At 39.8% G+C, this 24,875-nt stretch overlaps 1 protein-coding gene across 1 annotated transcript in view; it reads left to right on the top strand.

Annotated features, from left to right (window-relative positions):
• The first annotated feature begins 12,195 nt into the window (after positions 1-12,195).
• The window catches only part of FH (fumarate hydratase), a 30,021-nt gene continuing 17,341 nt past the window's right edge, over positions 12,196-24,875 (top strand). The window contains exons 1-4 of the mRNA XM_023247450.2: positions 12,196-12,364; positions 18,306-18,440; positions 21,358-21,468; positions 23,630-23,806. Coding sequence (XP_023103218.1) covers positions 12,239-12,364; positions 18,306-18,440; positions 21,358-21,468; positions 23,630-23,806 — 549 coding nt within the window. The 5' untranslated portion in view covers positions 12,196-12,238. The remainder of the gene's footprint in view (positions 12,365-18,305; positions 18,441-21,357; positions 21,469-23,629; positions 23,807-24,875) is intronic.

Genomic DNA, 24,875 nt, shown 5'->3' on the forward strand with positions numbered 1-24,875 from the left:
ATAGCTGGAGAGCCCTCTCTCTTCTATTCAAAGAAGCACATCTGCTAGTATATCATTATCTGAGTAACATTGCATCGCAATTACTTACAAAATAACTTTTAAATTGATACTTCAACTCTTATGAATGTATTGGCTCACCTCACAAATGATGTAATTAGAACGATGATTTCTGACATTGAGATGGACTATGAGGATGCTGATAGCTGTTGTTCTATGACATTTCTAGATTATTTATGAGGTGGGTCAAATTAATTTCCAGTTACGGGCTAAAGAAACATGTATCAAACAAGGAAAAGAGATAAAAAAGATTAATAATGAATTGTGCATTTCTAGACAGCCTTTAAACAATATGCTGATAGACTGACAGGTAATGATCATCATTATTTTTTGTAAGTCCCGGCTCTTTTCTTATTTCATTCTCAGTGGAATAGATAAAATTACTTTGTACTGTTAACTCCCAGGAATTCCCTCAGTCCCTGTAACAGGGAGAGTCCATATTACAGGACTTTCTCCTGGTAGGTGACAATTTTCACGTCACATCTTGCCTTTTTCTTTCTTTCTTTCTTTCTTTCTTTCTTTCTTTCTTTCTTTCTTTCTTTCTTTCTCTCTTTCTTTCTTTCTTTCTCTCTTTCTTTCTTTCTTTCTCTCTTTCTTTCTTCTTTCTTTTTGACAATCCAAATCTAAGTGAAATTTGAATGCATAAAGTAGCTACATTTTATAACAATATCTGAATAACGTGGATTTGATGTCCCTTGGGTTGTAAGAAGGAAGAGATAGTTAACTTTTTGTATAAGGTTGGGCAGGGGAAAACGGATTTGGGTAGAATGTCATAATTTATGACTTTTGGAAATTGAAAGATAGCATGAAGGTCTTGGGTGCCTGGTAAGATAACAGGGTGTCAAAAGCTTGAACAAAGTTTATTGGTTATGAAACTACAATTTTGAGCACGGCTAGTTATCCCTCTATTGTTCCTAAAAGTCAGGAAGGAACAGTTGCCCCTGGGAGGCCTCAGGAAGTTAAAGATGATCACACCTTCTTTCTCTGGAGGGCTTTCTTGAGGGTGAGGAGAAATGAAGAACCTGGTTTTCTCCCATCCTCTGAGCGTGAAGAACTGGAGGCTGTGGGACAAGCTAGAGATTATGGGGTAACTGCTGTGTCAGGAGCAGCTGCAATTCAATCTCTTTGGGATTCAGTTACCTGTTAATCCCTAACATAGGTCCTTTCTAACAGAATGACTCCAAGAGGAGTGTACTTTATACCATGCTTTACAAGAGACAGTATTTCCATTTCTCTCTGCATATATTTATATATTTATTTATACCAATAAATCAGTATTACTGGGAAGAATAAAAGTGTATAAAAAAATCAGCAGAGGGGCGCCTGGGTGGCGCAGTCGGTTAAGCGTCCGACTTCAGCCAGGTCACGATCTCGCGGTCCGTGGGTTCGAGCCCCGCGTCGGGCTCTGGGCTGATGGCTCAGAGCCTGGAGCCTGCTTCCGATTCTGTGTCTCCCTCTCTCTCTGCCCCTCCCCCGTTCGTGCTCTGTCTCTCTCTGTCCCAAAAATAAATAAACGTTGAAAAAAAAATTAAAAAAAAATTAGCAGAGATTAATTAATACAATATTTGCTCTGTTGTTTTCGTCATTCTCCTACGGTTGAAATAGAATATTATCTCACTTTGACGAATGCAGCTTGCTCAATAATTGTTTATTCATTTCACCAGGGCCTTTACACTTGCAGCTATTTCCTGGAATGCCTCTGTCTTTGTATGGCTAGCTCTCAGTGTTCAGGTTTCAGCTCAAACACGATATCCCTAGGTTTATCACTCTGCATAAAAGAGGTGCCCCCTCCATCGTTCTCTAAACATCTTCCTGCTTATTTCCTTTATTACCTTTACTATTATATGAAGTTTACTATTTTTTGAAACCTGGTTTATTTATTTACTTATTTCATTAGCAAATAAATACTAGTGGAAGTGAATGGGAAGGAAAGTCGATGGACTCAAGATATAATTTTGAGGTAGAATGGCCAGGATTTGTTGGTAAATTGGGCATACTGTCTGCATTTGTTGGAGAATGAGAGCAGAGTTCAGAAATCAAAGAAGACTCCCAGGTTTCTAGCTTGAGTAACTGTTGGAACCATTTACTGAATATGAAAGAATGGGGAGGGGGTGGATAGCAGCTAAGACATCCTTTGGGATAAGTTGGAGATATGAGTATTGAGTTAGGTAACTAAATAGGGATATTAAGTATGTAGTTTGATACATAAATCTGGAACACAGAGGGCAAGTCTAGGCTGGAAAAATAAGTTTGGAGGCATCTGTACATAAGCATGAAGGTGATATTGAAAATCATGTGAAGGGATAACTCACCTTGTGAAAGAGGAATGGCTAGGAAGATGGCTGAGAAAGAGACTAATAGCATGTGTATTTCATTCCTATTTACATAAAATTTGTAAAATGCACAAAACTACATATTTTATAAGAACACATATACATAAAATGATAGAAAAACATTATAGTAGTTTTCTAGAGTCTAAAAGTAGTAGGGGATGAATAGAAAAGAAAAAAATATTGAAATCAAATATGAATTGACTTTATACTTTATAATGTGGTATAAAGTTAAGAGTGTGGTTAACTCAAACCTCTCTATGGTAGCTTTAGCAGAATTTTTAAAGGAAGAAAAAGGAAAGATCATCTAGCATTGAGCCCTGGGTCACTTCTTCATCTACAAGTGAAGGGCTGGGAAAAAATAGTGTGAAGAAGTAGCCAATGAAATAAAGGGTGAGTTCAAAATTACAAAGATCAAGAAAGATATTTTCCAGGGGAGAGCATGTCAATTGCATCAATACTGCTGAAAATGCAGAAAACTGTCCATTGAACCTGCCCCTTGGTTAGTGCAAGGCACTGGTGACCTTGACAAGAGCAGTTATCAGTGGAGTGATGGGGACTGAAGGCAGCCTGTGACTGAGACAGGCCCTCTCATTGAAGAGAGAATGAGGGGTGAAGATGTGAAGATGATGAATAAATACAGTATGTCCTAGAAACAGGGAGGTAGTTGAAGTGGGATGCAAGGTCAAGGCAGGTTTGTTTTTTAAACATGAGAGAGAATACAGGAAGTTATAGCATTAATTCGTGGCAATGGTCCAATAAACTGATGACAGAGGGAGAGGGATGGAAAATTTAAGGAGCAATGTCTTTATGGGGCACCTGGGTGTCTCAGTCAGTTAGGCATCTGACTTCAGCTCAGGTCATGATCTCATGGTTCATGAGTTCGAGCCTGGCGTTGGGCTCTGTGTTGGCAGCTCAGAGCCTGGAGCCTGCTCCAGATTCTGTGTCTCCCGCTCTCTCTGTTCTCCCACTCATGCTCTGTCTCTCTCTGTCTCTCAAAAATAAATAAAAATGTTTAAAAATTTAAAGAAAGCAGCAATATCTTTGCGAGGATATGGAATCCAGCATATTAGTAGAAGAACTGATTTTTTTTTCCTTTATTTTTCTTAGGGAACAGAGAGTCAGCTTGTGGTGGTGTTGTTGTTGTAGTTGTTGTTGTTAATTGTAGTGTATTGTCAAGGTTATTGTACATACACATTGTTTTAAGAATCAAGAAGTTCTAAAAGACATTCAACATAAACAACAATCAGTCTCTACCTTCATCATTTCCAGCTCCAGGTATATGTCTATGTCTCTAAATAACATGCCAGTACTGTTATTTCTTGTTTCTTTTAATTTATGGTTTTAGGTAATGACTTCCCACTATCAGAGAGGAGGATTAATGTGTTTTCATCTCTTTATTCTTTTAACATTACATCATAATTTTGGTTAGGTCAATATTCAATATTTGATTTATTATAATTGACTATTCAAATGTAATAATGATTATTTTTCCTTTTCTGAGAAATACAACTATTTTTTTCTTGGTTTAATAGTTGTCTTGCTTTCCTTTGCTGAATTTTTTAAGACTTATCAGAAATTCAATTTCCAAATTCTCCTCCAATAATCTAAATCTCCTCTGAATATATTCCAGGCTTTAAAGATTTTATATTCTGAAAGAAATACCACCTGGGGCCTCTGATTTGCTTCATTCTGTAATGGTTGTTCTATATGCTAAGTGCAAGCTGTCATACGTTCATCTAGAGAATTCTCCATGTCTCTGTTGCCTGTGTTGGAGACTATTTTCTGAAGCCCATGCCTTCCTTTTCTTGGTTTACTCCCTAGTTTTGGTGGATCACTTTCTCTGGGGGTTTTCTGAAAAAGGATAGATGGGAAGCAAGTTTTTTTGAGAACTTGCCCATGAGAAAATATTTTTATTCTATCCTTACACTTGATTTGTCTGGGTATAGAATTTTAAGCTAGAAATAATTTTCTTTCAACAATTTGAAGACATCAGTCAACTGCTCTCTACCCTCCAGTGTTGTGGTTGAGAAGTAGTAAAGATTCCTAATCCTCTGCATGTGGCTCATTTACTTTTTCTCTCTGGGAGACTCTTCTCTTTGCTCCCCATGTTCTAACATTTCTCAATGATGTGACTTATTCTGCCCTGTGTTCCCAATTGTTCTGGTCACTTGGTAGCCTTTTATTCTGAAAACTCATGTCTGCTGGTTTTAAGATATTTTCTTAAATTTATTTGCTTAATGGTTTCTTCTACTTTGTTTTCCAAAATCATTGAGATGTTGGACATAATGGACTGTATTTCTAATTTTATTAACTTTTGTCTCATATTTTCTTCTCTTTGCTCTACTTTCTGGAAGACTTCTATAGCCAAATCTTCCCACTTTACTACCAAGCCTCTTCTAAGAAATTTCCTAGTAATCTCCCAGGCTTGGAGATATCCTAAATTAGAATTTTCAAAGTCTTTACTTAGGATAATGAGGATATTTAGATTGATAGAAATCAAAAGTTACTATCAGTTTTGGCAACAAGCTGTTGAGATTTGGGACAGATGAAAGAGAAAACTATTGCATTGTTCAGTTGGCTCATGGCAGGACATCAAGTTATGACTTGAACAGAAAGTAAACAAAATAGAAACAAAAACAAAACACAAATATCAACAAGAAGAAAGGAGGTCAATATTATTATAGACAAAGTTCAAGATTAAAAAAAACTACCTCTACATAAAATAAAAAAACTTCTTTCACATGGATAAAAGTTTGTATCTGAAAATGAAAATATATAATGTCAATGATTAACTCAAAGGTATTTACATTATAATTTCATTAAGTAATGAAATAAATGAACTGGCCATTGTTTACCAAATTTCAATTATTGCATAACACCTTCATAATATAATTAATATTTTATTTCAGATTGATGTACATTTTATTTAAATAAAAATATAAGTTTATATTATGGTTTCAAATGGAAAATCAGTTTCATTGATGAGTAGAAGGGAAACATAGAAGTTGTAGCAGAATTCTATACCTATAGATGAACTTTCACCAAAGACTTTCCCTCTATTTTTTACAAAAGGATATACGTTTTCTTTTTTACAAAAAGATATTAGCAAGTGTTACAAAGGTGTAAAATATATATTTGCACCAAAAAAAAAATACACTCTTTCTTACCCAATGGGTAAGGCTGGAAGAAAATAAACAGTGAGATAATGATCAATGTTAACTAATCACCTTCAATCACCGGGGTACGAACATTGGTATACATCCCACCCTTGCAGAAACTCCGAATTAGATTTCAGGTCAGGAAATGGGGAGGGCGGGCGGGAGAACCCAACAAAACACAAAACTAGCCTAAAGAAAATAAGAAGAAATAAACCTAAAAAAGCACATTAAAAAAAAAACAGAAAAAAGTTGATATATGAAGCCATAATTCCATTTCTAGAAAATTCAAGTTGTCATCGGATGATGCGAGGTGAGCTGGGCTCCTCCCCCAACAAACTCCTAGTGATGATCACCTTTCCTCTGCTCCCAGTAACAGGCTTACCAGAAGTCATAGGAAACTTAAAAAGTGTCAAAGATAAGTCTGAGAGGGCTAGAATAACCAGTTACAGTTTTTTTTTATTTTTTTTAATGTTTATTTATTTATTTTGAGAGAGAGAGAGAAAGCCAGAGCATGTGAAAGCAAGGGAGGAGCAGAGAGAAAGGGAGAGAGAATCCCTATGTGGGGCTTGATCCCACAAACCATGAGATCAAGACCTGGGCCGAAATCAAGAGTCTGACACTTAACCGACTGAGACACGCAGGTGCCCTTACCACTTAAAAATTACTTTTATGAGTCCTATAAGACCAATATGTAATATTCCCAGCGAACAAGGCAGAGGTGACTCATTGAGCTTAGAAACCTAGAAAGAGGTGGGCTAGATGGGTATCAAAGCAGAGTGCCAACCTAGGCAGGAACAATCAAAATATCCCTGGAACACATTGCAGGTGGGGTGCCAGGAAACAGGGATATGCACACATGACTCCTTATATGGAGAGTCTCGATCTTCCTGAAGTAGACAGACATTGAATAGAAATGGGAATAAAGAATAAAATTTAAAATGTTCCTCTCTTAGTGACACAGTACAACCAGAGACTGTATCCAGTCCAGACTGAAACTAAACCTAAGAAACTCTCTTGGGAGTGGCAGTCAAAGTCAGCTGAAATTCTGAAAATGCGGCATAGTGCTGTGAATTATGCAAAAGATTTAATTTGTAATCTAAGTTTCACACCTTCCAATAGTTCTGTTGCAGACAAAGTATAACGAAAAAAGGAACAAGAGACATAAAAAGGTAGGAAAGCATATTTTCTATTAAAACTTTAAAACATATTCTCAGTAAATATTTTTGTAACTGTGTTCATGAGCTGTCTCTACTCTTTAAAGGTTCAGTGAGCAATGCTGCCCATTAGAATTAAATGAAAACTTTTTACATGAAAGACAATTCTAGAAAAGTTACATTACTGTGTTGGGTACATCTAATATATCTCTAATTTTTAAAAATGATGTTTTCATGAATTTTTTTTCAAAGCTATGCTTCTGATAATATTTTGTTTGTTTTTGTTTTGTTTTATTTTTTATTTTTTTAAGTTATATCCAAACTAGTTACCATATAGTGCAACAATGATTTCAGGAGTAGATTCCTTAGTGCCTCTCACCCATTTAGCCCACCCCCCCTCCCACAACCCCTCCAGTAACCCTCTGTTCTCCATATTTATGAGTCTGTTCTGTTTTGTCTCCCTCCTTGTTTTTATATTATTTTTGTTTCCCTTCCATTATATTCATCTGCTTTGTCTCTTAAAGTCCTCATATGACTGAAGTCATATGATTTTTGTCTTTCTCTGACTAATTTCACTTAGCATAATACCCTCCAGTTCCATCCACATAGTTGTAAATGGCAAGATTTCATTCTTTTTGATTGCCAAGTAATACTCCATTGTATATATATACCACATCTTCTTTATCCATTCATCCATCAATGGACATTTGGGCTCTTTCCATACTTTGGCTATTGTTGATAGTGCTGCTATAAACATGGGGGTGCATGTGTCCCTTTGAAACAGCACACCTGTATCCCTTGGATAAATGCCTAGTAGTGCAATTGCTGGGTTGTAGGGTAGTTCTATTTTTAGTTTTTTGAGGAACCTCCATACTGTTTTCCAGAGTGGCTGCACCAGCTTGCATTCCCACATGAAAATTTTTAAATAGAATTAATAGTACATGGCATTTACGGGCACCTGGGTGGCTGAGTCTGTTAAGCATCCGACTTTGGCTCAGGGCATGATTTCGTGGTTCATGGGTTCAAGCCCTGTGTCGGGCTCTATGCTGACAGCTCAGAACCTGGAGCCTGCTTCGGATTCTGTGTCTCCCTCTCTCTCTCTCTCTGCCTCTTCCGCACTCACACTCTCATCTTTCTGTCTTTCTCTCTCTCAAGAGTAAACATTTAAAAAAAAATTTTAAAAAAATAGTACATGGCATTTTAATATTTTAACTAGATTATCCCATTCTGCTTTGCCAGTGTTTGATTTGGAAGCGTCATATGATCTGATATAGCTCAATGAGATGTGAAGAGAGGTTCGCTAAGGTCTTCTGGGAAAGTTCTTACTCACATCTCAGGGGAGAGCTTCTGGAAAGAAGAGTTCCCCTCTTTCACTGAAAGTGAAAGACTCAAAGTCTGGCATGGCTGCCGCCATCTTGTCCCCCCTGAAGATGAAACCTACACAAAGAAAACGTGTTGGTTCACAGCCTTCTTGGTACTTTCCCCGGTGTAATCTGAAACCCACCCCCAAACATAGAGGGCAGGGAGGAACTCAAGAGAGAGGTAGGCCACTGTGGGTTTGTAGGTAGCTGTTTTAATAAGCAAAGGGCACTTATGTATGAGGCTTATCTTGAGTTGTGGCAAGACTAATGGATCCCCACACCCAACTTCCAAATCTTAAGTTTGTGAAGAGGTCCTAACTGGGCTCAGTCACGTGTACCCCGCGATGTTTTCAACACATCATCATCTCAAGGCTATGTCCTTGGAGCAATCGCTAGGGACAGGAAAGACATTCCAAGGACAGGGGAGGGGATTAGGAGCCTCCGAATACACTGGTCTAGCTCATGGGTCAAGCAGTGGTCACATCTTTTTGATGAAGTTCAAAAACAAAAGGGCAGAACCAAGGGCAGAACCAAGAAGAGAAGCAGAACTACAACAGTGAGGTTGGAATCTGTTCTATTTGTGGGCTTCCAGTTATGCAAGTCCATCAGAGTTGTGTATCTAAGATGCCTCACTCACAAGGCTGAGAACTGAAGCTAGGTGTCAGCTGGGAGAGCAACCAGGGCTGCTGACTACAATGCCTCTGTGTGTGGCCTCTCTGGCATGACTGTCTTAGGGTAGTCGAACTTCTGTTTTTTAAGTTTATTTATTTATTTTGAGAGAGAGCAAGCAAGCAGGGGAGGGGCAGAGAGAGAGAGATGGAGAGAGAGAATCCCAAGCAGGCTCCACATTGTCAGCAAAGAGACTGATGCAGGGCTTGAACTCATGAACCATGAGATCATGACCTGAGTCAAAGTCAGACGCTTAACCAACTGAGCCACCCAGGTGCCCCAGGGTAGTCGAACTACTTACATGGTGGCTGGCTTACTACAGAACAAGTGTCTCAGGAAACCACAGGGAAGAGGCATGAGCTTTTCTGACATAGCTTCAGCTGCTACTGTTCTCAGAGTCTATTGGTTATCAGCGAGGCATAAGGCCAGCCAATATTAAAGGGGAGGGTATTTAGACTCTTCTGTGGCAAATTCATACTATAGGGGGGGCATATGGAATGGGAGATACTGTTACAACACTATCAGGAAAATAAATTTTGCCCCAACTTTTACTTACTTACTTATTTATTTATTTAGCACAAGTGAGGAAGAGGGGCAGAGAGAAGGAGAGAGAGAGAGAGAGAGAGAGAGAGAGAGAGAGAGAGAGAGAGAGAATCTTAAGCAGACTCCATGCTCAGTGCAGAGTCTGATACAGGACTCAATCCCATGATCCCACAGAGATCATGACATGGGCTTTAGTCAAGTTGGACACTCAACTGACTAAGTGACCAAGGCATCACATTTATTATTATATTTTTAATTATTTTTAATCACTGTGCACTGCCAGGCACCATTTCCTGAGAAATATTAATAGTGATGCAGAAAATAAGTCCGACAATGTGCCTGCAAAATTGTTAAGTCGAATGCCCCTAAGCATCAATTTTCTCTTCTATGAACAGAAGTAATAATAGGACCCTACGTTGCAGGACTGCTTTGATTGTTAAAAGAATTAATGCATAAAGTGCTTAGAAACATTTCTGGATTGTAACACGCATCAACAGGTGGTTGTTGGAAGGGATTAAAACAGACCATTTATTAAAAGTCTACCAACTTGGATTTTAAAACATTAAACTGTGTGGTGGAAACAGGAGATATGCTCAAAGTAAAAAGGAAACAAAACTATCCAAAATAAAATGAGAAACATACATGAGGCAAATAGTAACCAACTAGCATAGAAATATCAATGCTGAAAAAAAGAATTCAAAATGATAAGCAGCAGTAGGAATATAGAGTGATGTCATTCCATGATGTGATGTTACTCTATGATCTATGAAGAAACCATAAACTTCTGTTCACTGAAGCACTGTGTATAATAGCAAAAGATGCCCTTCTTCAAGAACCGTATAAAGAAAACATTTTATATTTATGCAATGGAATACTAAGTTTAAAAGATTGCTAAGAAAATGTGCTAAATTCATGTGATAGGAGTACTATTAAGTTAAAAATATCATGGCTAGATCTCAAAAACAGTTTAGTTATAGAACAGTAAAGCTTTAAAATTTTAAACCCATTGTGTTTGCATATCAGTATACAAAGCAAAAAATACACAGGTAAACTGAAAGGATACACAGCAAAAATAATGATAGTTTCTGGGAAGATGGGGAAGAAAATGCCTCTCCGGTATTAGTAATTTGTTATTTCTTTTAGTTTATGAAGGCTATGCAGCAAATGCATCAAACTGTTAGCATTTTCTAGGAAATGATAGTGATTGTTAGTAAATGTTCCTGTAGTTTTCTGTCAAGCTGATGACAACACTAAGAATACTACTTACACACTAAACTTTGTGTTGTTTGCCTTTTAATTGTGGGAAGCCTAAACGAATGGGATAGGTGGTTCATTGCTTTCTGAAACCATTGCATTACCTTTTGATTTCTGAATTTCTTTTATTCTGTCCTAACTTCGAAGTAACTGCTGTTTTCACTTTTTCATCAAGTATTTTATTTTTTTTAAAGTTCATTTATTTATTTTTGAGAGAGTCAGAGACAGCGTGAGTGGGAGACGGTCAGAAAGAGGAGAAAGAGAATCACAAGCAGACAGAACCCAATGTGGAGCTTGAAGCCATGAAACAATGAGATTATGACCTAAACTGAAACCGCGTCAAGTGCTTAACTGACTGAACCACCCAGGTGCCCGTCATCAAGAACTGTAGTAATTTCTGAATCATGAGTTGATGACACAGGGAGGTGACACTGAGGTATAAAGAGTTCTGGTGAACTTTTTGGAGTGTTTTGATTGTAGTTCAAGGATCATGCTCTCTCATTTAAATTTTCATATTTTAAATACATGAGTCAAATTCATAAATCACAAAATAACATAAGCAGTGTTACCCAGGGGTTTGACAGAGGCTGACTCTCATAAGCTTGGCTTTGCAAGTCCTGGACTTTTGACTTCTGGACATCATCCAATGTTTTTCTTTCGTGATTAACTGTCATCTGGTTTCAAGGAATACAAAGCAGAAGAGAGAAGAGATAAAACTGTGGTTCGCATGTAATTTTATATCAGTTCGTGCTTTTCTGTCATCACCTCTTACTAAAACAATATGCCTTTAATGTGAACATGCATATATTATCAGTGCACAAAAACTTGGGAGAACCTAAATGTAAATAATAAAGATTCCAAAATCACCTGTAACTGTGGACACCTTCCACACTACACTTTAAAAGAGAGTTCTTGAGTGTACCCGTTTAGAAGAGAAAGGTAAATTGCAGAGACCTCCACATGACTTTTTAAGTGTTGGCATTATGGATAATTATTATTTCATTGTCTATACTTCGCTTCGATTTCCAAAATTTCTATACGGAAGACGTAATCTGGAAGAAATTTTATTTTATTTAATTTTTTAACGTTTATTTATTTTTTGATACAGAGAGAGACAGAGCATGAACAGGGGAGGGTCAGAGAGAGAGGGAGACACAGAATCGGAAACAGGCTCCAGGCTCTGAGCCATCAGCACAGAGCCCGACGCGGGGCTCGAACTCACGGACCGCGAGATCATGACCTGAGCCGAAGTCCGACGCTTGACCGACTGAGCCACCCAGGCGCCCCCTGGAAGAAATTTTAAAAGATTCCAAAGAGAGAACATGTAATGAGTGATTATATGATAAATAAATATTTCTGTCTAGAATGTCATCAACCAACACTGACTCATTCACCAGCTAATACTCTCGCCCTCCCTCTGCCTCAAACAGCGATCAAGCTGTTTCAAAGAGGTTTCAACGTAAACTTCCTTCCCCATAATTCCCTTCCCCCTAGTTTCCAATGAATCCGAGGGCTTCCAGGGTCCGCTCAACTACACAGAAGGTAAGCCCGCCCCCTCTCTCTTTACTGGCCATTCACGATTGGTCCCACCCCACCCCCTCGGCTTGATTGGATAAGAGCGAGGCGCCGTGGGAGGGATGTGTTCAGACGGCGGGCGTGGAGGCGTGGCCTCAACCGCCCCCAAATTCTACCCAGGCTGCCGGTGCACCATGTACCGCGTCGTCCGACTCCTCGCGCGCTCGCGTCGCCTCGTGCGGCCTCCCGGCTCAGCCTCAGCTCCCGGCCTCGGAGGCGTGCCGGTCCTCCCACTGCGGGCCCCGAACGCCGCTGGAATGGTGAGCGCTGGCCGCCCGAGCCCCAGCCTCCCCGCGGTGACCTTCAGCCCTCCGGCTCGCCGGCCCGGCAGGCGGGAGGGATTCCCGCGGCGTCCCGGCCGACCCCGGCCTGGGCCGCGCGCCCGCGTGGCGGGCTTCCGGGCCTCGTAGCGCCGCCTCCTCCCCGGGTGAGCGCGTGGGCAGGGGCTGCAGCCGCCGGCGAGGGTCCTGCGGGGACCCCTGGGGTGGGCCGTAGGGGCCCACCCCAGCCGCGCGTTCTGCGGCGATCCAGCCGGTGCGGAGGCCCCCACCCTGGGGCGCTGCCCTGGGGACTGTGCCGGGGTGGGAGGCGGGGGACGAGGGCCGCTGCCGCCCCTGCCCCTGAGCAGGCCCAGTGTTGATCGTCGCCCCGGACCTGCGGCCTTTTAACACCACTGGGCGGTGAACTTCTTTCAGGCCTCGGGGTGGGGTTGAAGGTTCTTGGGAACTTCAAAGATTTTAACTTTTCACGAAGTTGCCAATTTTGGTAGGCTGACGATGGTTTTCCCCACTTCTGTAAAACCTTGAAATTTGTTGAGGGGGACAGAGTGTCCTTAAGTATGTTAGGGAAGATTGGATGGGATCTAACTGTAGCTGAGTCAGTATTTTTTAATTCAGAAAGACCAAAGGAACGTAAAGGTCCAAGTTCAAGTCCTTTGCCTGTTCGAGTGTCACCTTCAGTAGTTTGGGCTTTGACGAGCATTTTAAATACATAGGCGCACGCGTATTGGTGGGAGGAGTTTGGAGAATAAGTGGTAGTTTAGTAAGAGTTACAGTTCTGCACAAGTTCACCGTGCTGTAGTATGAGCTCTGCAGTCAGAGATGTGATTTCAAATCCTACTCTGCTGCTCAAAGTTCAGATTTGGGGCAACTTGTCTTTGTGCCTCAGTTTCTGCATGTAAAATGGAAATAATAACAGGAACCCAGCAAGACTGCCCATGTGAAAGTACTTTGACAGTGTTTGGCAATAGTAGGTGCTCATTAAATAAATGCCTCCGTCTAGCATATTTCAAAGGCCCAAGACATGTTCTGAACTGTGAACTTTAAGATAATTTCATGGCATTACTGTACTTGAAACTACAAAATCAGGGGTGCTTCATATTCCTGCAGTTTCCTGCTCTAATAATTTTAGTGCATTTAGAGCCTTTAAAACATTTATGTATTTTTTACAGAGTGTTTTGTAAAAAGGGAATTGGCGGCTGGAGAACTGAATCTGTCCTGTTATAAATACTGAAAAAATAGCACTGCCTTGCTTTTTTAGTGTTGTAATGTTAGCTAAGATCAAATGGCGATAGGACTCCCCCTCGCCCGTAATTCCAAATCTGTCTTTTGCCCTGTAATCTCAGTTAAAAATCTTTGTGTTGATTTTATTAAAAGCTTTTTTTTTATTGCTACTGTTGAGAATTTACGTAACCATAAATGCCCTAAATTACCTTGTATCCAAATGAGCCATAAATGTTCATCCACTAGGAAGATAGCATTTATTGAATGCAGGCTGTGCATCTGAGTCCTGTGAAAAAGACAGTCACTACAAGCATAAGATAATGCATTTATTGAACACCTGCTATGTATCAGGCCCTTGGAAAAAGACGGTTGCTACAAGCATAGAGTTTAGAGACTACTGGGGGTGTTTAAATAAGGAAAGAAATGATGCACAGTTAATTACAATGTGATAAATACCGCCTAGGAGAAATAGCACAGTAAGAGTGAGAATATGTAGTGGAGACCAGCTTTGAGAGTGCCTTGCTGGCATGGTGGATGGAAAGCCCCACGTCTTTTTTATTTTTTTTAATTTTTTTTTCAACGTTTTTTATTTATTTTTTGGGACAGAGAGAGACCGAGCTTGAGCGGGGGAGGGGCAGAGAGAGAGAGGGAGACACAGAATCGGAAACAGGCTCCAGGCTCCGAGCCATCAGCCCAGAGCCTGACGCGGGGCTCGAACTCACGGACCGCTAGATCGTGACCTGGCTGAAGTCGGACGCTTAACCGACTGCGCCACCCAGACGCCCCAAGCCCCACGTCTTTTAAAGTTTCTTTTCTGTATTTCCTTAATGGTCTGCAGGATGGCCATGAAGACTGGAAACAGATTATATCTTCTATATTACAATGTATCAATATCAATAAAACAGTTATTGTATATTTGCCAGTATTGCAAGACTTTGTGGTCACCCTATATTTTAAGTTGAGCCAGAGTTTTCCTGAAAGAAACTTAAAACCCAAACGCTGTGAAGTCAAACTTTGGATTTTTATCTTTGGAGGTTGTCCTTTTACATGAGAAATGATTTGGATTTTCTTGAACACTGAATATTCTTTTAAACCGCCTGAAACTGAGAATCTGAAAGACATTTCTTTAGAAAGTGCCATGGTTTAGTTAATGGTTATCTTACACATGCATGTGCAGGGGGACATCTTAGAGGCTCGAGGCCTGTATTTATTGACTTTTCTGGTTTAGACTGGCATGCAAATTTTGAGACCACTTCATCAATTTCTGAGGTTCCTGGAGTTAGTGGCTGCTAACAGTACATGGTATTTCTGTGTCTTAATGGCAGTAAGCCTGCAGAGAACAGGACCATTACCCTTCATGTTTCTCCAGAAGGGGGGCTGATTTTAAATGAGCACAAGCCTCACAGGAACCATTGGGAAGTCACACTTTGTGTCTGCCTCATGCCCAGCTGGTTAAACTCTTTATTTTTTTAAAATTTTTTTTAACGTTTTATTTATTTTTTTGAGACAGGGAGAGACAGAGCATGAACAGGGGAGGGTCAGAGAGAGGGAGACAGAATCTGAAATAGGCTCCAGGCTCTGAGCTGTCAGCACAGAGCCGACGCGGGGCTCAAACTCACAGACCAAGAGATCATGACCTGAGCCGAAGTCGGCCGCTCAACCGACTGAGCCACCCAGGCACCCCGAGAATTTAATAATTTTGAAGCAGAAAGTGGTGATGTAAATCTAAGGGGTTGAACCTGATTTCACAAGTGACTGATGGAAACCATTCTCCTTTTAGAGCTGGCATCTTGTTGCTGTCTCCTAACAAGGTGATGAGAAGAAGAACACTGAGTTTATGAGTTGAGTGCCCCTGCTGTCATTGCTAGTGTCATCCGGTCAAAGTATACTTTAACATACGTGAAGATTTATTTAGGCTACCTAAAACAGAGATCATAATGCAAAATATTTTCATTAGTGCTTCGGAGACACAGAGCCCCAGGTGCTCTGGGTCTACAGGGTAGGAAGCAAGTTATAGTGATGTATAGTGGTGTCAGTATAACCAAGCTCTGTTAGAGAAAAATCTAACCACACATGTCCACCTCCTTTTATTCTTCAGGGTTAGGGGCACAACTCAAGGCTCTGTTGTGGCCAGTCTGGAGTTACTCCCTCTGTGTCTTGGCTTATGGAAGTAGTAATAAAAAAGTCGTAAATCCAAACAGCTTTTGGGTTTTGCCAGTCCAGGCTTTGAGGGTTTCAGGTCTTTCCCCTTGCTAACTGGGTGATCTCCTGAGATTATTTAATCTCTCCAAATCTCCAGTTCCTCTGAGATGCAGATGCAATAGCACAGTCTCCTGGAGTGATTATAAAAGTCAGATAAAGTGATGCTTGAAAAGAGTTTGCTGCATAGCATACTGAATGCTGAGGTGTGATTATTTTTATTAGCTGCTGCTGCTTATTGGCTTAAGCTAGTCCTCCACAGACTTAGACAATAGAAGAAAATGTACCTCACTGGTGAGACTACTATATGTCTACATAGATACATAGATACTTTTCTGTTTCTGCAATCCAAAAGGCTTTATAACATAAAGGGTTTTGTAAATCTGTCTAGTCCCAGGGTATAACTACAAATTACGTTTTTCTTTTTCAGAGGACTATTAATAAAACAGAATTACTTGGCTAGGAATTTTTAAATCTTTTGAATCATCTGACCATGTTTATTTCATAATGCACACTAATTAAAGCTCTGAGTATCTCTCTGGAGACTCCTTGCTATAAAGTATCATGTAAATTCCAACTTTTATTATTTTACAGTAAGTCTTTTTTATAATATTCTAAAATATTTGTTGAGCAGTTAATTTTTTATTAGTATAAATATATATTTTTTAAATTTTTTATTAGTATAAGTTGATGTACTTGATGGAATCTTGGACTCTCCATAATAGGGACTTTAGATCATGGGTTCTTATTCTGGGTAGTGGATTGGCTTCAAGATACAAACTCTAAAATCATATGTAAGATTTTGCATACAGTATATGTATTTGTGTTCATTTTCCTAGAGAAAGGATCCATAGCTTTCCTCATATTCTCAAAGGGTTCCATTGCCCTGAAAAGGTTAAGAACTGACCTAGTCCATCCTCCCTTGTCTGTACATTTAATTTATAGATGAGAGAAGTTGACTTGTTGAAGGCGACACAGCTACTAAGTGGGGGGCTGTCTTGACTGCAAAGCCTGGGCTGTTCATACTGCACTCATCTATCGGTCATGCCTGGTATTTGTAGACCATGGCTGAGCTCTGCTTCAGTATGTAACATTTACAACCTTTAAAGTATCATTTTTAGGCCGTTTTCTAAAGTTTCCTGTAAAATAAAGATTAACCCAAGTACTGCACATTGAATTGGTCAAAGCTTTTCCTATAGGAGATATATTTCTGAACTGGAAAAGATAATTATTTTTACTTCAGAGTCTTTCCTTTATTTAACCTCGGCATAGCATGTGAATTCTACAGTCTGTCTTTAAAATCTGCAGTATTTGCAAATGATATCTGATAAGAGGTTAATGTCCAAAATGTATAAAGAAGTTACACAACACCAAAAAGCCCAAATAATCTGATTGAAAATGGGCAGAGGACCTGAATAGACATTTGTCCAAAGAAGATGTGTAAATGGCCAACAGAGACATGAAAGGATGCTCAACATCACTAATTTTCAAGGAACTCCATATCAAAACCACAATTATGTATATTACCTTACACCTGTCAGAATGGTTAGCATCAAAAAGACAAGAAATAAGTGTTGGTGAGGATGTGGAGAAAGAGGAACCCTTGTGCACTTTTGATGGGAATGCAAACTGGTGTGGCCACTGTAGAAAACAGTACGGAGAATCCTCAAAAAACTAAAAATAAGGGTACCATAAGATCCAGTAATTCCGCTACTGGGTATTTACCCAAAGAAAATGAAAAAAATTCAAAAAGATAGATACACCCTTGTGTTTATCGTAGCACTACTTACAACAGCCAAGATATGGAAACAGCCCAACTGTCCATTGATAGACCAATGGATAAACAAGATGTGGTATATATACACAGTGGAATATTACTGAGCCATCAAAAAATGAGATCTTGATGTTTGCAACATGGATGGACCTAGAGGGTACTATTCTAAGTGAAATAAGTCAGAGAAAGACAAATACCATATGATTTCACTTCTATGTGGAATTTTAAAAACAAAGGAATAAACACAAAGCAGAATCAGACCCATAAATACAGAGCACCAACTGCTGGTTGCCAAAGAGGTGGGGGATGGGGGAGGTGGGCAAAATGGGTGAAGGTACAGGTTTTCAGGTATGGAATGAATAAATCACCAGAATAAAAGGTACGGCATAAGGCAGTAGTCCATGGTATTGTAATAGTGTTGTGTGGTGATAGAGGGTAGCTGTACTGTGGTGGGCACAGCATGGACATAGAGTTGTGGAGTCATCATGTTGGACACCTGAAACTAATGTAACATTCTGGGTGTCAACTGTATCCAAATTGGAAAAAAAAAAAAATGACAAAAAAATTCTCAAGAAAAGAACTGGGTAGTAGAATGAGAATCCAATGGGATTTTTTGGTCTTTGTGGTACTTACTAAGGTTTCTTTCCCCTTACAGCTGACAAGGTGTTATTGCTTTGATACTCGGTTTCTTTTTAAGCTATAATAGCGTCTTATTTTTCTCTTTAGGCAAGCCAAAATTCCTTTCGGATAGAGTTTGATACCTTTGGTGAACTCAAGGTCCCAAATGATAAGTATTATGGCGCCCAGACTGTGAGATCCACGATGAACTTTAAAATTGGAGGTGTGACGGAGCGCATGCCAGTAAGTGGTTTTGTGGAAGTATTGGCTTTATTCAAATGAGTCACTTTACTCCATAAATAAATACTTTACAGAGTTAAAACATGAAGTTATTATGTAACTGGCTTTGTGAACAGTAAGATATTTCTCTTTAAAATATCAAAGACCTTTTTGAACTTTAATACTATTATTTTGGGCTGTGACTTTGAATATTTTAGAGTTTTATTTGATAGAACTCAGTGACTTGTCTTTTTATTCTTGCTGGGATTATTCAGATTTTTACTAGAATTTTACAGTTTAAACATTTTTAGTTTCAATACTTAATTTTTTAAACTGGTTTAAAAGAAAACATTTTTCTTCAATATTATATTTTCTATCTTGGTTGCAGTTTCTAGGAAAGCATACACAAATACATAAAAATATTCTTCTTAACCATATCTGGCATATAACAGGTAATATATATGTTCATTGCTACACGAATGATTGATTAGAAAACTTTCTACCATGTTTCGCTAAATTTAAGATGACGTCAGTTAGAAGATACACCATTATGTAGCCCCAGAAAAGAAAGGCTGTCAGAGCTGTGACGTGTCATTGATGTACCTTGGTTTCAGAGATGTCAGAGTGTGAAAAGAACTGAAGGAGTAGATTACCTGTGTTACTGGAGCCCATCTGCACTAAGAGCACTAGTCGGTGCCACAGTGCAGGATAGGATGGGAGCCTAGGAGTAGCCAGCCTTCCTCCGGTGAGATATGGTTTAATAGCTGTCTTCTAAATACACTTTTATCATACAATAATTTTAACTTCCATGTGGAACTTCAACCCATTCCTGAGCCTTTACGACTGAATCTCTGACAGGCTTATACGATTTTACAAGTGGCTACAGTTGACTCTTCTTTGAAGAAAATCTTTTTTTGTCATTGTCACTGACAGCTGTCTTGGTGGTGAGGTAAACTCGGGTCAGACGACGTGGTTAGGCGACAGAGGGTAGCAGCTGATCCTAAAATATCCTCATCTAGTTCAACTCTTGGGATTAAGGAGGTCAGTCCTAATCAGTGTTGGTAGGAGTAAGCATGTCACTTCTTAATGGTCCTGCTTCAGGCGGCGAGGGATGGGGTTCTGGGGGGTGTGATTGCCGCTGCTGCTCCAGAGACTGGGCAGCTATGCACATGACACGTCTGTAAAAGGTGGAATTGTGGGGTATCTGTTTTGTCACGTTTTGTTTCATCTCCGTCAAGATCCTGAACTTTTAAAAATGTAAAGCAGACGATGATGTGCCCTGACCTGAGTAGTATGAGTAAACCCAGCCCTTTGCCCCTGAGGTCCGACGGAAAACAAAACCAAAAAAGATCATGAACTTCCAATGTGAGTCAATTAAGAATAATGAGACCCTTCTTTTCTCCCCAGTGTCCTTTTACCATTTCATTGTAGTAGTGTTCAGTGAAACTCCGCTGTGACCCTCTTTCATTTTTACGAGTCTGTGGACACTGGGGTGAGTCACTTCATTTGGGTGGCCAGAGCTGACAGGCTGTCACTTATGACTTTGGCAGTAGTTTAAGCCACCACCAGTGTGCTCCTGTAGAAATTTCAATTCCCATCTGTTTCATGTTTTTAAAAAAAAATTTTTTTTTATTAGGTTTATTTACTTAGAGCACATGCATGAACAGGGGAGGGACAGAGAGACAGTGAGAGAGAGAAGCCCAAGCAGGCTTTGCACTGTCAGTGCAGAGCTCGATGCAGGGGGCTCGATCCCACGAACCATGAGATCATGACCTGAGCCAAAATGAGAGTCAGATAGATGCTTAACAAACTGAGCCGCCCAGGTGTCCCGCATCTGTTTCAGGTTTAAAGTTTTTAAGTTTCGAATCCTATGTGCCATTTGTCTCTATCTCATTTGGGTAAAACACTTAAAATGTTTTAATTTTAGTTTCTTTGGATTCAAAATAGAAAAACTCTTTAGTTACTTCCTTTTCAGTTTGCCCCTCAGTGTAGCCTCTCTTTGGCCCAGGTTTAACGTGTCCTGTTCCTTCCTTTTCTTTGTTTTTTTTTTTTTTCACCTTGATTTCCCTTGAGGACTGTAGCTTCCATTGTGCTGTTCCTTCCTCTTTTCCCCCACCCTTCCTTTCTTGCTTGCACTCTTTCTCCCTTCAAACCTGGTATGGAATCCAGACTACCGTCTGCACTGTTAATTTTGGCAAGAACACATAATTCTTTCATCTTGCAAAAACCAGATATCATTTCATTAAAACGTCATCAAAAGTTACTCGGTTTCATCCCTTTAAATTTGGGGTGATTCCGAGCCGGAAGTGAAAAGATCTGCAAACTGAAAGGGTTTGAAATTCAGTTAGATGTATCAGTGTGTAGTACCCTGGGCTTGAAGAAATATTCAATGACTTACAGGGTGTCAAGCCCTCAATAACTAGAATATCATGCTTTTTGACTTCGGGATGAAATGATACCCATTTAATAACTGGTTATTTAAAACTTATTGGCAGTTAAATATTACTTTTATTTTTATTGCTTTTAAAGAGAAAAAAGAAAAATAATGATGTGGTATGAGATCCAGTGAGGGAAAATAATGGTGCTTGCTGGTGAAATGATTGAGCACCGTTTGTTTTTATGTATATAAACACATATACATTATAACATATTATAAAAAAGCAGAATGAGTGGTAGGTACATTGCATATGCGCACGTGTTTGTGTGGAGGGAATACACACACGTGTAAAACGAATCAACATACTTGCTTTTGTTTGGTTCCCTAAACAGATACATGACGAATCTTGGTCCATTCCACGCCTATCTGTCTGTAATCCTATGTTACTGTAGTGTTGCTTCAGTTAGCGTTTACTTAGTTTTTGCACTTGCATAAAATATTAATCTTAATTTTTTATGCTAAACAAAACTTGATAATTTGAGATGTTTTTCCGATTCATTTTAGATCCCAGTTATTAAAGCCTTTGGCATCCTGAAGCGAGCGGCTGCTGAAGTAAACCAGGATTATGGTCTCGATTCGAAGATTGCTAATGCGATAATGAAGGCAGCCGATGAGGTAGGAGCCCATAAGTGTGCTGTTTACGCAGTGGCATCAGGCCCCTTGCGTTTACGAGATGCTGTCAGGCCCGGGCGGAGGAAAGGGCCACTGAGTTCCTGAGTTAATGAATTTCAGGGTAATGTGGCAGCCTTCTTGTTTGGTTAGGATGAATATTAATATGGTGTTTAAAATATTGTGGCAGAATTTCTGGATGATCTTATGCCTTTTTAATTCTCTTGACTTTTCCTTTTAATTTATATAATTTAAAGAAAACTTGAAGAGGCGGTGGTAAACTTACAGATTTGACTTTTTATTTTATGTATACATGATTCCTTTTAAAACTAGTTGGTTATTTGATGATGATATGTATGGAGATGTAATGTCACTAATCCACTTTTCATGTAATCTTAAGGACATAGAGATAACAGTTAAAAAACTGTATATATAGTGGTGTTCATTGCAGTACTATTTATGATAGTAACAAATTAGACTGTATCCGACCATAACAGATGCTTATACAAGTTGTATTGTGAAGCGATAGAAAATTGGTTTCTTGAAGAATGTTCTAGGATAAACCTAGAATGAAAGAAGTATGGGGGGGGCGCCTGGGTGGCGCAGTCGGTTAAGCGTCCGACTTCAGCCAGGTCACGATCTCGCGGTCCGGGAGTTCGAGCCCCGCGTCAGGCTCTGGGCTGATGGCTCAGAGCCTGGAGCCTGTTTCCGATTCTGTGTCTCCCTCTCTCTCTGCCCCTCCCCCGTTCATGCTCTGTCTCTCTCTATCCCAAAAATAAATAAACGTTGAAAAAAAAAAAAAAGTATGGGGTGGGGAGAGTAGTAAAATATGTATTCATTTATTTTTAAAAATTAAAAAATATTTTTTTTAATATTTATTTATTTTGAGAGAGGAGAGAGAGAGAGAGAGAGCATGAGCAGGGGAGGGGCAGAGAGAGAGGGGGACCCAGAATCTGTAGCAGGCTCCAGGCTCTGAGCTATCAGCACAGAGCCTGACATGAGGCTTGAACTCATGAACCATGAGATCGTGACCTGAGCCAAAGTCAGACGCTTAGCCGACTGAGCCTCTCAGGTGCCCCTAAATAAATATATTTAATGATCGTAATTGTGTGCCGAGAGTCACTGTTCCTGAGGGGTAGGGCTGTTGTAATTTACAACGTTTTCACTTCTCAAAATGTTCCACACTGATCATCTATTATTTTTATATAACTAGGAAAAAAGTTTTACTTTAAAATGAACTAATTATTGGGGTGCCTGGGTGGCGCAGTCGGTTAAGCGTCCGACTTCAGCCAGGTCACGATCTCGCGGTCCGGGAGTTCGAGCCCCGCGTCAGGCTCTGGGCTGATGGCTCGGAGCCTGGAGCCTGTTTCCGATTCTGTGTCTCCCTCTCTCTCTCTGCCCCTCTCCCGTTCATGCTCTGTCTCTCTCTGTCCCAAAAATAAATAAACGTTGAAAAAAAAAATTTTTAAATGAACTAATTATTTAAGGTGCTAATTTTCTAAGATGCATGCTGATTTTTTTCAAGCTAAAATCATTCTAGAAGCTGAAGTTAACCACTAACTCTCTTAGAGAGCTTATAATTCAAGAACTGACACATAAAAATATGACAGAAGCAGGGACAGATCTGGACTGTGTGTTTGTCTCTGCACTTGGCAGTTGCTACTCATTGGACATCTGCAGTGAAGTAACTATCAGCGAACTCATTTTCAAGTAATTCGTTCATTATCATGCTGATTCCAGCTGTAACATCTGTTGGATGTTCCCGCTGAGCACTGCAGTCAGTGTACCTAAAAACTTACCACATGTGCCAGCCTTTACAGGTGGCCCTATCTGGATGTTATTAGAAGAGGCAGTTGGAGATACAGAAGAAAGATAGCTTTGATTCAGTTTTCATTTGGAATCCATGAAATTGCATCTTTCAGAATAGATGAAATTTTCGTTTTATAAGTGGCGGTGGTTGGAACATGGGATCCTGAAGCTTGGACTTCCTGGACAACCACAAGCTGTGCAGCACCATCTGAAAATCATGTAGCATATGAGAGAAGTGGGCATCTTTAAATAGCACTTTATAGGCGATCACTTACTTGTAGTCGATTATGGTAGTTTACGTGAATATTGAATACTGCTTATTTTTAAAAACTCATTTCTTAAATTTCTTTTTCTGCAGGTAGCTGAAGGTAAATTAAATGATCATTTTCCACTTGTGGTATGGCAGACTGGATCAGGAACCCAGACAAATATGAATGTAAATGAAGTCATTAGCAATAGAGCAATTGAAATGCTGGGAGGTGAACTTGGTAGCAAGAAACCTGTGCATCCCAATGATCACGTTAATAAAAGCCAGGTCAGTGGACCATCTCCTCTTTTCTTTGTTATAAATTGAAAAGAATACCTGAGATTATTCTTGTAAAACAGGCGTTAGCTTTTTGGCGAAGAAGCTTCGTTTGGCTTATATTCTTTAGTAGAAAGGACTTCTTACATGGGTTCTTATTTCTTTTAAGAATCTTGGGTCTATGCCTTAAACTTCATAAAAATCCCTATTAGGACACCTGAATTTAGTATATGTATATTTGTATTGTTTTGTTTGTTTGTTTGTTTGTTTGTTTATTAATGTGTATTCCTATTTGAGAGAGAGAGAGTGTGAGCAGGGGAGGGCCAGAGAGAAAGGGAGACATAGAATCCGAAGCAGGCTCCAGACTCTAAGCTGTCAGCACAGACCCGGATGCAGAGCTCGAACTCAACAGACTGTGAGATCATGACCTGAGCCGAAGTCAGAGGCTTAACTGACTGAGCCACCCGGGTGCCGCATTATTTGGTTTATTTTTTAAAAACTCTTTATTTTTAAGTAATTTTAGAATTCTGAAAGAATTACAAAGATACCATCTCAAAGAGTTCCTGTATACCCTTCTCTCAGTTTCCCTTAATGTTAAACATTTTTTTAACCCTGGTATGTTTACCACGCAATGAAATTAATATTGGTATACAATACTATTAACTAAACAGACGTTTTTAGGATTTCCCTAGTTTTCTACCAGTATCTTTTTTTTTTCTTGCAAGATGCAGTCCAGACTACACATTGCATTTAGTCATGTTCTCTTAGTCCAGTCCAGTCTCTCGACAGTTTGTCTTTTGTCAGCTTAACACTTGTGAAAGTAGCGGTCAGGTATTTCGTGGAACGTCCCTCAGTTTGGGTTTGTTTGATGCTCTCTCATAATTGGACAGAGGCTGTGGGTTTGGGGAAGACTGTTCAGAAGTGAAGGGCTCTTCTTGCTTCACGGCGGGGGTATGTGATGGCATGTGACTTGGGACTGGTGATGCGAACTTTAATCACTTGGTTAGGTGGGGTCTGCAGGGCTTCTCCACCTTCATTTTCTGTTGGAAGTGAGTCACTGACATCTGCCTGTGTTCAGGCA

This window comes from Felis catus, chromosome F1, assembly GCF_018350175.1.
Source record: "Felis catus isolate Fca126 chromosome F1, F.catus_Fca126_mat1.0, whole genome shotgun sequence".
NCBI classification, from domain to species: Eukaryota; Metazoa; Chordata; class Mammalia; order Carnivora; family Felidae; genus Felis; species Felis catus.